At 39.9% G+C, this 14716-nt stretch overlaps 1 protein-coding gene across 11 annotated transcripts in view; it reads right to left on the bottom strand.

Annotated features, from left to right (window-relative positions):
- Positions 1-14716, bottom strand: part of NAA30 (N-alpha-acetyltransferase 30, NatC catalytic subunit) — a 59320-nt gene that overhangs the window by 20526 nt on the left and 24078 nt on the right. For 4 of the 11 annotated variants that reach the window (XM_056810804.1, XM_056810803.1, XM_056810800.1 and 1 more), the window contains exons 2-4: positions 4969-5032; positions 2626-2816; positions 1503-2331 (exon numbers count right to left, since the gene is read on the bottom strand). In XM_056810804.1, coding sequence (XP_056666782.1) covers positions 1503-2330 — 828 coding nt within the window. In that variant the 5' untranslated portion in view covers position 2331; positions 2626-2816; positions 4969-5032. Of the gene's footprint in view, positions 1-1502; positions 2332-2625; positions 2824-2946; positions 3042-3129; positions 3524-4968; positions 5033-11755; positions 11842-14716 lie in introns of those variants that run through there. The other 7 variants (XM_056810801.1, XM_056810802.1, XM_056810806.1 and 4 more) reach the window with 7 other exon arrangements.

The following is a 14716-nucleotide window of genomic DNA, read 5'->3' as shown; positions in this document are numbered from 1 at the left end:
TACAATTCTATGGAATAAGAGAAAGACCAACTATGAAGAGTCTAAAAACTCAGTTGACAGACAAAAGTTAAAGGTATTTCTATTAAAAATCTAGCTCAATACAAGTGAAAGGGTTATTTCTTAATTAATACTTAAAGTTACATATTTAAATACAAAAAAGGCAACTGGCATAACCATTAGATATTCCTAATAAAACTAGAAAATCATGTTTAAAATACCGAATGAAATCACTATTTCTTACAAACAATAATTCCCTCTCTAATGGCAGATTCAACATAAAGTAAAAGAAAAATTACCAGTCCTAAGGATAGACTGAAAATGGTACTGTGAGCCACAATGATCAAATCATTTTCTCAGATTAACAGAGTGAAAAATTACTTTTGGGACAAACCACCTGTAAGAAAAGTAAATAGCTTTAAACCAATAGTGAAAAAATGGTTTGGATAAGTAAGTCACTGAGAACACATTACACTGAGAAAAACAGTGCTAATGTAATAGATAGTTTCTCCTTTCAAAATCATAAAAGTTCTAAGAATTTTGGGAGTGCTACTTTTACTTTTACTGGACAAAATAAACAATTTATTTGTATTTACATAATAATAGTCATATATATTCACTCCTATTAGAGCTTACTTAATATATATATATATATATATATCACTGCCACCAGCAAGCAGTAGGCTAAAAAACTTGGTAACCAAATGCATTAAAAAAAAGAAAACCTCATTCCATATATATCCTCTCAGTACTAAAAAAAATTGCTAACTTAAAAACACAGCAATAAAACAGTTTTATATGACACATAGAAACCCTTATTTTTTTGTCTGACTACCAATTCTCAAACAAAAATCAAATTAGTAACAATTTCACAACTAGTTTTCTACAATCTTACACAAGTACAACTCCCTTGGTTTCAAACTCCAAGCTAAAATAATTGTTAGTAGGAAACTAAAAACCAAGTCAGCTATCATGATGTTAATTGTTCTAAAGTTTAAAAAAAACCTTCTGATTACAAAATGTATTTATAGGATTTAATGCTTCACCTTGGCCATACCATTATAGATAATCAGACTCATCAAAACATGTTTTTGATTACTCTTATTGTCACTACAGAAGTTTTTGGATACATTTCTCTACTGAAAGGATAATACAGCCTGTCTGAGTAGAAACATGTTCGAAATTAATGACTGTAAAGCGTTTTGAAGATGATGAATGGATTTTCTCAACGACAGTTAAAACACAATTACATACTACTGATATGACCCAAGAACCCTAATCCCTTTGCATTAAACTTCCATTCCATCAATATAATTGCCCATCCAAGATTTCTTACCTTCAAAACAGTTTAAAAAAAAAAACAAACTCTCAAATAATTGTGTGTATACATTCTGTACTATGAAATGCTGGGGTTTAGGAAATGTGTCAGCTGCCACACACATTCCCTCCCCTGCATGGTCTGGATCCTGAGGGGTCACCCCCACTTTCTCCTTCCACCCACTTACCAAGAAGCATAGCTGTGGCCAGTTGTGGATAAAATATCTATAGGTATAAATGGAGTAGGGTTCAGACAGATCTTTGGTGATCAGTCTCATGATATCGGGCATTTGTAGCTCGGATTCATATCGGACATATCGTATCGTCCGATCCTCCTCAGGTTCTGCCTCCCTGTCAGAGGAGGTGGTTAAGCTGCAGGCAGCTGTCAGGGACGAGGAGAGCACCAGCAGCGATTCATCTTCCTCCTCCTCTTGCTCAGTCCCTCCAGCCAGTCCATTGCGGGCCGACGCCAGGCCGCTTGTTGCTGCTGTTACAGCTGCTGCCGGTGTTGTAGGGTTTGGGAGCGCAGTTCTTGCATTATTGGGGAGAGTGTGAGGGGGTCTTTCACTGGGGGGCTGCCCAGCTTTTTTGGTTGCAGTTGCCCTCGGTTTCCCGTCGGTGGCGGGGCCCGTGGCCGCCGTGTCAGCAGCGCCCACGATCTTGCTCTTGAGCGAAGCGGCTGCTCGAAGGTGCCTCAACTCGGGGCTGATCAACCCGTTGAGTTGCTGCTGCTGTTCCTGCTGCACCGGTGGCGGCGGAGGCAGCGACGCCGCCAGTGTCTGCGGGCAATGGAGACGCTGATGCCCCTTGGAGGCAGCGACCTCGCCGGCCGGGCTCCTGCCCCTGACTCCGCTTTCTCCTCTTCCTCCTCCTCCTCGGTGCTCCTCGTCGTCCTCTTCGTCCTCGCTGCAGCAGACCGGGGCGGCCCCCGCGGGGAAGGGGCAGCGGGGCTCGGCCGCGGCCGGTGGCGGCGGCGGAGGGAGGAGGCTGCTAGGCCCGGGCGGTATCTCCGCCATCCTAGAAGTGACACAGACCGAGAAAGGAGCCCATGAGTCGGGCCGCTTCTCTAGGTGAAGGGAAAGGGGGTGAGGGTGGGGGGCGTAACTGGGGAGAGGGGAGGGGAACAAAGGCGGAAACCGTTCCTCCCAGAGTAGGTACCCCTAGACCCTTTATTCTGACCCCCCACCCCCGCCCCTCCTTTTACAGCGCCGCCCAGCTGCCCGGCGGCACCCTCCACCACCTCCACCCCCAGCGCCCAGGCCGGGCCGCCGGGCCTGCCGCCCCCCTCCCCTGCACCTCCTCGCCACTAACCCCACACCAGTCTCCGCCGCCGCTCCTCCTCCTCCTCCTCCTCCTCCTCTGCCTCCTCCCTCTCCTCCTCCGCTACCGCCTCCTCCTCTTTGGCCGCCGAGCCGCCGCCGCTGCTGCCGCCACCGCCACCTCCTCCTGCTCGGCCACCACTGCCGCTGCTGCCGCCGCCGAGGTTTTTCACTCAGCCTCCCCTGCCGTAAAGCGCCGTCGCTGTTACCCCCCGGTAAAGTTTCCTGTCCCCAGCTTTACGACACTTCCCTGCCTAGCGGCTTCCTGAGTGCTCAAAAGGAAAGAGAGGAGGAGAAGGAAGGACAGACCCACCTGAGCTGGTGCGGGGGTAAGGAGGGCTGACTTGCTGCGGTCTAGTCGCGCAGGCCCTTCCCCCTCCCTCCCTCGGGCCGCTGTTGGGTGGGGTTTCTCGGAACCTTGGGCGGGGGTGGCGTGGCCGACTTTGGAGCCCTTCCCCTCTCTTTCCACCCACCAGCAGCCCGCGCCCCTGCTCACCTTTCCAGTCTTCTTTGCTAGGCATGAGTACCAGTCGGGAGCGTGGGGCTATAGGTCAGAGGTGCGCCTTCCTTTCCTTCCCCTCCTTTCCTTTCCCTTCCTCCCGCCGCTCCCTCTTCCTCCGCCCCTTCTTTTTAGGTCCACCCCCATCTAAAGCGTGCTAGGTTAGGGGAATTCCTGGTCCTTTCTCCCGAGTCTGTTAGCCTCTGAGCACCTGAAATTTCTCTGAAGTGTTTAGGCTTTCCATTTATTCAATGAGGTCCCAGCTTTTAAGGTTTGCCCTGCTTATGAACAAACTCTTTTCATCAATGAGACGGGGTAGAGAGTAGGGGAGAAAAAAATGTAGAAAGTCCAAATATCCCTTCTGAGCTATATGGAGAAAGTTGGGGATTTCCTGTTTCCATGTTTGTAATAAAGCTTCACTTTAGCCCATAAAAATAATTTGAAGCATTCCCTTTCTCAGAAACATCCTAAACTTTACCCAAAGGTAAAGGTTGTTATTTTTCTTCCTCCTGTTGGTATTGTGTTTTGCAAAAAACCCGGTTTTAATCTCTTTAGTGTTGGTGTTTTAAGATCCTAAATGTTAAAAATCAAATCGCGAAAATAAAAATGGAAAAAGTGTGATTACGACAGAAATTTTAGTTATTAAAATTTACATGCAATTACTTCATACAGTCTATTACATACAAATCTATTACACATAAGAACGTAAATTAAATGAAAAATAAAAATTAACCGAACAAAATAGAGAACTTAATAAATTTTCAGAAAAGAAATTGAACTGAAGGAACCACCAAAGGGAGGATAGAGTAGCTAGCTTTAGGTGAATTTACAAGTGAATTCTGTTAAACTTAGTGAACAATTAGCATCATTAATACACAAAATTTTAAACATTATGGGGAGGGCTATACTCTTAAGCAAACAAATACACAAATAAAACAACTTAGGGAAGGACAAAAGCAAAAACAAACTATAAACCAATATCGTTAATGAATATTGATTCAAAAATATTCATATAAAATGCTGGCAAAAAGACCACAGCAAAACAAGCCTCCAAGATTTCCTCTCTACATTCTAATGGACCTGTTGATGTTTTGATCTATTTGACTCATTTTTATACTTTACTTAAATACATTAAAATTAAATTTGTCTTTTGACTTCCCCATATCCTTTCAGAATAATGCTATTTATCAAATTGTTCTATATGAAATGTAATAGAAAATGGATGTTTAAGTAAGAATACACATTTGGGTAGTTACATTTTTAATAATAAAATATTAATGACCCCACACATTTAAAATAAGAACTTAATGGAAAATTTTATTTAGATTTGAAGCCTGAGACCATTATTCCTTATGTTCTTTAGATAGATTTACTAGTGTACTAGTATCATACAATGGAGGATTATTGATTAACATTTTGAAATTTTTATTTGTAAGTCTATACTTATATCCTTAGACTATACTAATAGTATATTTTGCATATATCTAAAAATTTAGCTCTGATTGAAAGTCCAAATCATTCATTAAAATAAGAATGTAGTAGAACTAAAACTTTTTTGAGATGGTCATCTACCTGCTTACCTGTTGCTCTTAAGCCTGAAAGTCAAATGTGATACTTTGTTTCTGTTTAGAGTGAAAAGTAACAGTGTAGCATTGGTCTACCAGGAGCTCTAGCCTTTCTGGGAATGAAATGGTTCTCATCACTTAATTGTGTCAGAGATTGGGTGCTGGTGGAAAGAGCTACATAATCCAATCCTTCCTTCCTTCCTGTTTAGTTTGCAACCATTGAGATACTTTTACTGGAATTCAGTGGCATTGACAGGCCACTCAAACTTACATAGTGTAGAATGAGTGGTTCAAAGTAATTTCTCCTCCAATCAGTCTACTTCCAGAGTTCAGGCCTGTAATGCAAATAAATTGTGTGATTTATTGGAGGTAAATTTAAAATAAGCAAACAAAGAACTAGAATGATTTTTTTTTTAACCCTTACCTTCCTTCTTGGAGTCAATACTGTGTATTGGCTCCAAGGCAGAAGAGTGGTAAGGGCTAGGCAATGGGGGTCAAGTGACTTGCCCAGGGTCACACTGCTGGGAAGTGTCTGAGGCCAGATTTGAACCTAGGACCTCCTGTCTCTAAGCTGGCTCTCAATCCATGAGCCACCCAGCTGCCCCCAAAAGTTTGTTTTTTTTTTTAATGATTCTGCCCCTAGTACATAAGGTATATATAATACATTTGGCAAGTCACCTAACTTTACTTTGGATCTGTGTTCCTAGAAACATAGAAAGGAAAAAAGTGTGTAGTGGAAAAGGAACTAGGGTAGGTGGCAACATGTTAGGGCCTCAGATTCTCCACAGTAAAGTCCTTTCCAAAGTCCCTCTGATTGGAGAACTCCGACCTCACTCTGGAAAAGAGGCAAGTCTTCAAGACAACCAAAGTCAGGAAGGAGACCTTTAGAATGGCTCCAAGGTGCACATGTCTACCTTTTTCTACCCCATCTTAAGAGTCTTGTTTACATATAGACAAAAAAAATTGTCTCCATTCTTATTGGACAAGAGGATGAGGGAAGAAGCAAGTTGTAGCTTCATTTAAAAATTTCCCCTTACAATCCAAAGGTTGTTTTGGGGTGCTAAAGAAAGGGAAACAGTTTAGTACTAAATTTCCTCAAAAGGATATGGGCTTGCAGCTAAGAATAACTTGCCCTGCAAAATTTAGTATAATGTTTCAAGGGAAAAAAAAGATATTTATTGAAATAGGAGACTTTCAAGCATGCCTGATGAAAAGATCAGAACTACATAGAAACTTCCCAGGAGTGAAGAGAAACATAAAAAGGTAAGCATCAGTGAACAAAAAAGATCTAGACAAGTTTAAACTGTTTACATTCAAATATGGAAAGATGGTATATGTATCCCCTCTGAATCTTCAGGGTGTATAGAGGAAGTCCAATTAAAGGCCTGATAGTTGTATTATGTCTTGATAGATGATTTTAAGGGGAAAAAATTGAAAGAGAAGGGAAGAAGAATATAATAGGGCAGGGCAGGGGAGGAAGGGAAAGGAAATTTAGTGAAAATTATCTTACATAACTAGGGTGCACAATAAGACATCTATATAAAGAGGAGGTAGTAGAGGGAGTGACTGATTATTGAGCCTCACTTTTATCTGAACTGGTCAAAAGAAGGAAGAATATATATACACATAGTTGGATGCAGAAATACATTTTACTCAACAGAGAAATAGGAAGGAAAGGGGAGAATGAGGAGGGGAATTAGGAAGTATATTAAGGAAAGAATTAGTCTTAAACAGAACAAACTTAAAGAATATACAAAAATCTGTTTAGCTCTTTTTAAGGTGGCAAAGAATGGGAATCTAGGGAATGTTCTTATGTTGGGAAATAGATAAACAAGTTATAAAATACAAATGTGATTAAAAAAAAAAAACTATTGTACTAAACTTAAAAGCATAATGACCAAGCAGGACTCCAGAGGACTAAGTATGAAATGTTACTCAACTCCTGATAGAGAGGTGAAGGACAAAGAATTCAGAATGAGACAAAAATATGTTTAAAATATGGCCAATGTGGAAATTTGCTTTGATTAATTAAGCATGTTTATAATGTATTTTATTTTTCTTGTGTTCTCAATTTAGGTGGGGAGAATTCTGGTGGGAGAGTGAAAAAAATGGATCTTGGCTGATTAAAACAAAATTTTTTAAAACACTGCCACTTGCCTATTTGGATTCTGTTTTCTAGCAAACAGATGATGCAAGGTTATACTAACACCTTTTGTCCAGAGTTGTCTCTTAGGAGTTTGGTGATTCAAGATGGTCTGTTCAAACAAAATGAGTAGAGCACAGAAGACTACTGCTAAATGGAAGTGGTACATTAAAAATCATACTTGTTTGTGTTCCTCTGGTATTAATGCCCTTCACAAACAGGTGTTGGCTATTTTAGAGACTGAAACCTCCCATCTTGAAACTTTTCCTTTTTTCACTAGCCCCCACCTATAAAAACATGGATCCTTTGGAATGCTATTTTGATGGTTTGTTAACAGTTTCATTTGCTATGAGATCAGTATATAAAGTTGGACTTTACTAGCCACTAATATGGCAACAAGAGATACTCTAGGGAACAGAGGCCTTGGCAAGTCTCAGTGGGCTGAATTCCAGGCTGCATGATTGGCATGTGAGATAGCCTGGTGTGAGAGGGCAGAAAAGATCTTCATCTACATTGATTTCTAGATAGTAAACATGGGGTTTTGATTTAAGTAGTCCGGGATCTGGAGAACATGGGACTAGGTGATCAGAGACCCTCACCTTTGGGGGTCAGGATAAATGGAAGAATGTTTCTATGTCTCCCAATAGAAATAGTATTCCTATATTATGTGAGCACCCATCAGAGACTACATATACTAAAGAAGCTTAGAACTATTATAAGAACAGCAGAGGTTGAGGAACAAGTCCTTTGCCAATATGGACACAGAAATGGTGAAGCAACATTGTGCTGGACACAGGACCATATGATCCTCCTTCCTAAGAATTAGACTGCTATTCCTGCCTAGCTATACTTGTGTGAGTTGGAGCACTTGACTAACCCAGACTCTCAACCTGTCCCCAACTGGCAAAACGTCACTTTCCTATTTCAAAGCAAAAGATTTGCCCCAACTAATCAACAACTGCATAATCATGTACTTGACTGCTCATGTCATGTGTCCAGCCTCCTGGAAGCAAATTAGTGCCACCGCAGGAATCAGAAGGGCTTTCTAGTCTAATGATTTCTAAGGCCCAAGCTCCAGAAAGATTTATCTGATAAGAATGAATTGGTTTTTAGAAATAATTCTGGTGAACTCTTTCTATCTTTTCCTTAGGCCTTCCCCAGCACACAGTGACCTTTGCATCAAGGTTTATGCCCCCTTAGAAGGCACCCTACCCACTGGAGAAATTGTTTATGTCTTCTTCAACTGACTGGTGTCCTTGCCTTGTAGAAAGAGCATATGAAAAAGCATAGGGGACCAAAAGGATGGTATTACTGGGATGTACTCTTGCTTTCTAATAGTGTGGGGAAAGTTAAACTGTATAATTAGGATGAATTTATCCTAGGGGAGAAGCCCCCTATCTAATTCATTAGTAATTCTTAGTCCTTAGATGGAAGTGACAGAGAGTATTTTACTCCTGTGGAAAAAGAAAAAGCCCCTCCATGGGTTTTCAAGAGAGCAAAGATTTCATATTCCACAGAAGTGGCTCTCAGGGAGGAGAGAGGTGGGAGAGTTTTGGTATTAGTTTAGATCCAGGCACAGGTTGCATGTAAAAAAAAAACCTCTTAGCTACTTTACTATAGATGATCCTGAAGTATGAAAATTTGTTGCCTGCTGGAAGTCATCTGTGTCATGTTCTTGGTGTTTCTGGTGCTACCTCTGCTCATCATCATTGATTTTCCTCAGAAGAATAATCTGTGATTATGGCTGGAGGTATTATCAGTAGTGCTATGTCTTGTATATTACTGCTGCAGCTCTAGGTCCTCATGAGCCCTTTGCAATAAGAGACTCACTATGAAATGAAAAGACAGCATCACCTACCATATGGATCATTTCATTGATATCCTATACTTATTTCTTCTGAAGGGGAATGAAAGGACTAAGATTTTTGGCTTCTGTTATTAATATTGTTTTATTTTTCTTTATGGTAACTCCTGGTAAGGAAGAGGGTTGTAATTTTTCTTTCATTTTTTTCTTTCTGTAGTACTACCTAGGCTAGAAAGATAATCCAGTAGAACCCGTGAAAACATTTAAATGGTAGAAGGTTCTCTAGAAGATCCCTAGGATGATAGGGACAGTATTTACCAAACTTCTTTTTTGTCTTCAAAATATGAGTTAGGAAGGCTTATGCTTTGCCTTCCATAACATAGGCTCTTCTTGATAGTGTCGTGGCTTTTTTTGGAAAGCCAGGAGCATAAAAGTTCTCACTTTCATGGAGTCAAGGCCCTTCCAAATTGGAAGATTATCCAACTACCTTCATCCTGTTCTGCTGACCAGATATGTTTCTATATGGATTTGAGGAAAGCTGCTTTTATAGAAGCTAAATACTATCCTATCCTTGTATGTTCTCCCTATATTAGGGCTAAGCAAGACTCCTTTTGTTAAGTGTTTAATGATTTATTAGTATTTCATTTCATTCCAACATTAGACCTGTATTAACAGAGTACTGAGGTCAGGCCCCATCCCACTAATAATGATCTTTTAGCTTCTTCCAAGTTGCTTTTTAGGTTTGTATTTCAAAATTTCTCAACTATGCTCTTTTCTTTAAGAATGCTTGAAAGACCTTTTTTTCTATCGGGATATACAGAGGGTTCAGGAAACCTTCGTACATCTGTTGTGAAGGCTTAGTGAGTCCTTCTTTCAAGGTTGCTCATCTTCCTTTGGTCTACTTCCACCCAGTTCTCACCTGTGTCGGCAAGAAACTGTAGCATATGTATGCATTGGTCACACTTAGCAAAACCTCAGCAAGCAAGCTAAGCCAACCTGAAGGAAACTGATAAACCTCAAACCCATCAGAGAGTTAGAGGGAGTGTCTGCCCCAATCAGACCCCTGGAGTCATGGGCAGAGGAGAACAAATTTTCCGTTGGTTATGAGCATGGCAGAAGTAGGCACCATGGAGTGCTTAGAGCATTAGACACTGAATAAAACAAAATCATCTATTGCGGTTCAACCTATCACCGTATCTTGGTTTTTGTCTTGCCACTGGACTTTGATGACTTTGGGAAAGTGAGGCTGACCACTTCACGCAACTCTGCCAAACTTAAATCCAATTTATGCACAAGTCAAAAGATAACACCCATACCATTTTATGTTTTACTATTTAGCTTTCATTATTTTATACCTACATTGAAATCCTATAGGGATGAGCAATTAACAAAGCAACAGTTTCAGATACACTGGGACAGTGGTCATAACCCTGCACCCAGGTGACCCAGGGCATAGAGTCATCTTCTCATTGGACTGAAATAGCAGTAGGATTCAGCTGACCCCATACTTCTCACCTCCTGGCATGAGTAAGGGAATAGGAAAGGTTCCCTAGGAATTGTCTGCTTCATCCAACCCTGCTTATAGCAGTTAGTAGGGATTCCACCCTTCAGTCAAAGCAAGAACATTTACAAAAACTTTTATGAAGATGATTTCATTCACATTAGTATATGGAACATGTGCATGCTTTTGGACACATAAACTCTAATAGACCTGAAAGAGGAATAGCTCTTGTTGCTTGAGAATTCAGCACAGTTTACATCTAAAGAACAGTCCTGAGTGAAACAAAACTGACTAATGAAGGTCAACTAATTGGAGTTGGAGCTAGAGATACATTTTTCTGTGATGAGGTAAAATAGAAAAGGAGTAAACATCAGGCTCATGACAATGTGATTGTCACTTACAGGAAAATGCCACACCACCATCATCAATGTGTATTATCCCACTATGCTGAACCCTTATGAGGTCAAAGAAAACTTTTACTAAGACCAAGAGACTCCTGTCAACAGTGTGCCAAAAGAGGATAAGTTTGTAATTCTGAGTGACTTTAATGCCAGAGTAGGCACAGAATATGGAAGGGATTCCTTGGGAGGAATTGAGTTGGAACAGCAACAACCACTTACTACTGAAGACTTGTGTGTCACATCACTGCATCACCAACATTGTCTTCCATTTATCTAAACTCAATAAAACTTTCATGGATTAGCCCTTGAAGCAAACAATGGCATTTAATAAAATGCCACTATAAGGGAAAAACAAAGAATGTAATAGTGATGAAGGCAATATGTGGCATGTGCAGAGCCAATTATAGCCTTATCCTCTCCAAACTAAGTATTCTAATTCAACAAAAGCAGTGGCTCCATGGCAAGAAGACTAAAAGAAGAATTCATGTCAAGACATCAGAGTGCTTTCTCAATTGCAAACAGTTTGTTGCTGACTTGGAGGGAAAATTGATCCAACATATCATTAGCAATAGTGGAATAGAAAAGTAGTGGTCAGCTTTCAGAGATTTGGTGTACATCATTGTAGTTACTCATCTGGGTGAGAGTATTCAAAAACATCAGGATTGGTTTGATGGAAACAATGGGGAAATTCACAATTTCTAAATAGAAAATGAGAACTCCATAGGGTTTACCAGCAAAATAGTTAATCCATCTCTAAGAAGTCAGCATTTAATTCCATAAAAAGTAAAGTGCAAATAAAGATGAGAGATTCAGGATTCTTGGCTCAGTAAAAAGGCCAATGAAGTTTAATTTTATTCTGATAGTAACAATCCAAAGTGTTTCTATGATATACTGAAGACTATTTATGGGCCAAAAACCTATGGTGCATCACAGCTACTTAGCTCTAAGGGAGCCACACTGATCCAAGACTAAAGTGAAGAGAGAGTTGGCACATGACTTCTGTTTGCAGAGAATTGTGCATTCATTGCAGTCTCTGAGACTGAAATGCAGTAGATGGGTTGATTCTCTGCCACTTGTAGTAATTTGGCCCTGACAATTGACACCAAGAAAAAAGAGGTTCTCCACCAGCCAGCACTGTACCATCCATATGTGGAACCATTGGTTACAACAAATGGAGGAGTTTATAATGCTATGGATTAGTTCACTTACCAAGGCAGTATACTTTCCAGGGATGTACACATAGATTATGAGGCTGATTCACGCTTTGCCAGAGCTAGCTCAATGTTTGGGAGGCTCTGAAGGAAAGTATGGGAGAAAAGAGGTATTAGACTGCCCACCAACCTGAAGAGCTACAGAACTGTTGTGCTGACCTCTTTGTTGTATGTGAAACCTGGACAATCTACTAATGCCATGCTGAATCACTTCGTTGAATTGTCTTAATCTGAAGGTGAGCAGGCAAGATGAGGTACTAGGCACTGAGGCCCTTTCTTGAGCTGAACTGCCAAGTGCTGCAAACTCTGTTGCAAAAAGCATAATTCTGATGGATTGGCCACGTTGTTTGAATGCTGTGATAGGGAAAGGACGAATGCCAAATGTTCATTTACCTAAAAGACTATGTTACATAGAACTCACACATGAAAGTCAGAAGAAATGATACAAAGATACTCTATAAAGGTCTTTCTGAAGAACTTTGGTATTGGTTGTATGACATGGGAGATACTGACATTGGACCTTCCTGTATCAAAGGAGGCACCATACTCTATGAGCAAAGCAGAATTGTAGTAGCTCAAAAAAATATGAGATACAGAAATTTAGAGATCTCTCCATCCAAAATGTTCATATAGGCTATTTGTACCTGCCTGTGATAAAACCTTTTGAGCTTATACTGATATATAGTCAGATGTACTACACAGTGACTCCAACATAGTGGTGTCATTTTGGTCCTCTTCCAGTAAGAAGGGCAGCAACCATTCCACTGAAGGTATCCAGTATTATAAAGTAATGTGTTTAGTTGAAAATTTTTATATGTTGCCTTTTGATATATCCTCTGCCAAAATTTTCTCATAGTACCAGCTGCCAGTTTTTGCATGATCCTGATCATGATTCCTTATAACTTGACCTCTTTATGATAGTTTTTCTCTGACTTCTTCATTTTGGACATGACATTTCTGGAACTTTTCATTTGGTGAGAGAGAAGAGGCATAGAGGCCCTACAATTCCAGAGTTTTGCCTTGGCTGAGTGTTCTAACATTGCATTTTAAATTTATGCTCACTCTCCCCCATGGACACAGTGTGTATTGGTAAGAGAGTATGTCTCAGCTTTATGGGGAAAATGTTTTTTTAAACTATTTTTTTTTGCTGTGCCATTTAATAACCACCTTTGTTAAGAGTTAATTGAGTAAGGAGCAGTTAAATAGCATAGTGGATAGAGTGACAGGCCTGGAGTAAGGAGGACCTGGGCTCAAATCTGGCCTCAAACACTTTCTAGCCATGTGACCCTAGGCAAGTCATTTAATCTTTCTATTTTTTTTTTTTTAGAATCAATACTCCCAATTGTAAGACAGAAATAACTTAAAGAACTCTTTAAAAAAAGAGTTAATCGAGTCTCCTGGATGACTTATTAATTGGAAGCACATCAGTGTATGCCTAGATGCTACAGTATTAGTAATATAACTACCCACAAGGGTTAACCCTAGAACCAGAAGTAGCAGCTGCCCTACTGACAGATTTCAGCCTTAGATCGTAAGCACAAGTTTGTGGGGACCAATACCTATAGGAGGTTGATACATTTGTCTCGGTTTTCTCATCTCTCAAATAGTTTGATATTACTTTCATTACATACCTCACCTGGTTGTTATGAAGAACAAATGAGAATGTATAGCCATATAAATATCAGCTATTATTATTTTCATTATAGATTCAGTGATACTTGCATTTGAAATACTTGAGAGACAATACTATCAAAGTTCTTATTTTTGTATTCTGTCAGATAATAGAGGTAGAGGAGGGCTAAATATATAGATTATTATTTATGAAATATGAGAGTTGTATAAAAACCAAAAGATTCATGTTTTATGCTTAATTATCTTTGATCTTAGAATTCTATGGGAAAGATTTAAAATAAGACTTTCTTGTGGATATGACTTTTTCATGTACATTTTGAATCTTCCCTTTGAGATTGGAGAAGAAAGCAATCACAGGTTCCACATAATCAGCTTTTTTCCTCTGATGGCATGTCTGGAAATATCTATTTCTTTCCATAGAATCCTATTTGTAGGTCTCTAAACCACAATGATAACTACGAATTCTAGGAATGGGTGTATGTCAGAGTTCATTTATGTTAAAGAGGTGGTGGAGGCAAAGAAGATAGTTATAAGTGAAGTCAGTAACCATCACCCTGGAAGGAGACAAGATAGAGATAAAATCAAGAAGGCAAGAAGGTAATGAGACCATAGGGATGATGGGGGTAAGATTGGGAAAGGTCTCGAAGGGAAATTCCAGGAAATACAGGGATAATAATGGGTTCCTATGATCAGCGGTTCTCAACCTCTCAATTTGTAGCAATGAGAATACATAACGCTTATCAGGTATTTACATTCCGAATCATAACTGTAGCAAAAATTACAATTTTGAAGAAGCCACCAAAATAATTTTTTGGTTGGGGGTCACTGCAACATGAGGAACTGTATTGTGAGGTCATGGTATTAGAAAGGTTGAGAACCACTGCTATAGATGGTAGTTTGGGGTAAAGGAAGGTCAACTTAGGGCAAACAGAGAAAAGCTTTCAGGAGGAAACTTGTGTCCCTTTCTCCCTTCACCCCTAATTTCAGCATCTTGGGAATGAAGCTTCAGTTGCCTTACCCTGCTCAATCTATTGCTCCTTAGAGGGAGGCATACGGTATCAATACTAATCTTAGTTTCATTCTTCTTTTCCCTGCTAATTCCCTACCCTCCTAAATCTAGAAGTAGAGTTTACTATATACCTAGGTATAATAGCTATCCTATGTCCAATGCAAGAATGTGATCTTCCTTCCTTTGGAATAGGCAGTTATTTTAACTCAAGTTTGTTCATTCCAGCAGAAACCTCAGTCTTAAAATTATTTTTTACTTCAAACAATTGATTGCTTGCAATTCAGGTTTTACCATGAAAAACTCCAATGTTCCTGGGTT

Source organism: Monodelphis domestica, chromosome 1 (genome assembly GCF_027887165.1).
Source record: "Monodelphis domestica isolate mMonDom1 chromosome 1, mMonDom1.pri, whole genome shotgun sequence".
NCBI lineage: Eukaryota > Metazoa > Chordata > Mammalia > Didelphimorphia > Didelphidae > Monodelphis > Monodelphis domestica.
The sequence above is the reverse complement of the archived record's forward strand: the minus strand, read 5'-3'. Positions and strand labels throughout refer to the sequence as shown.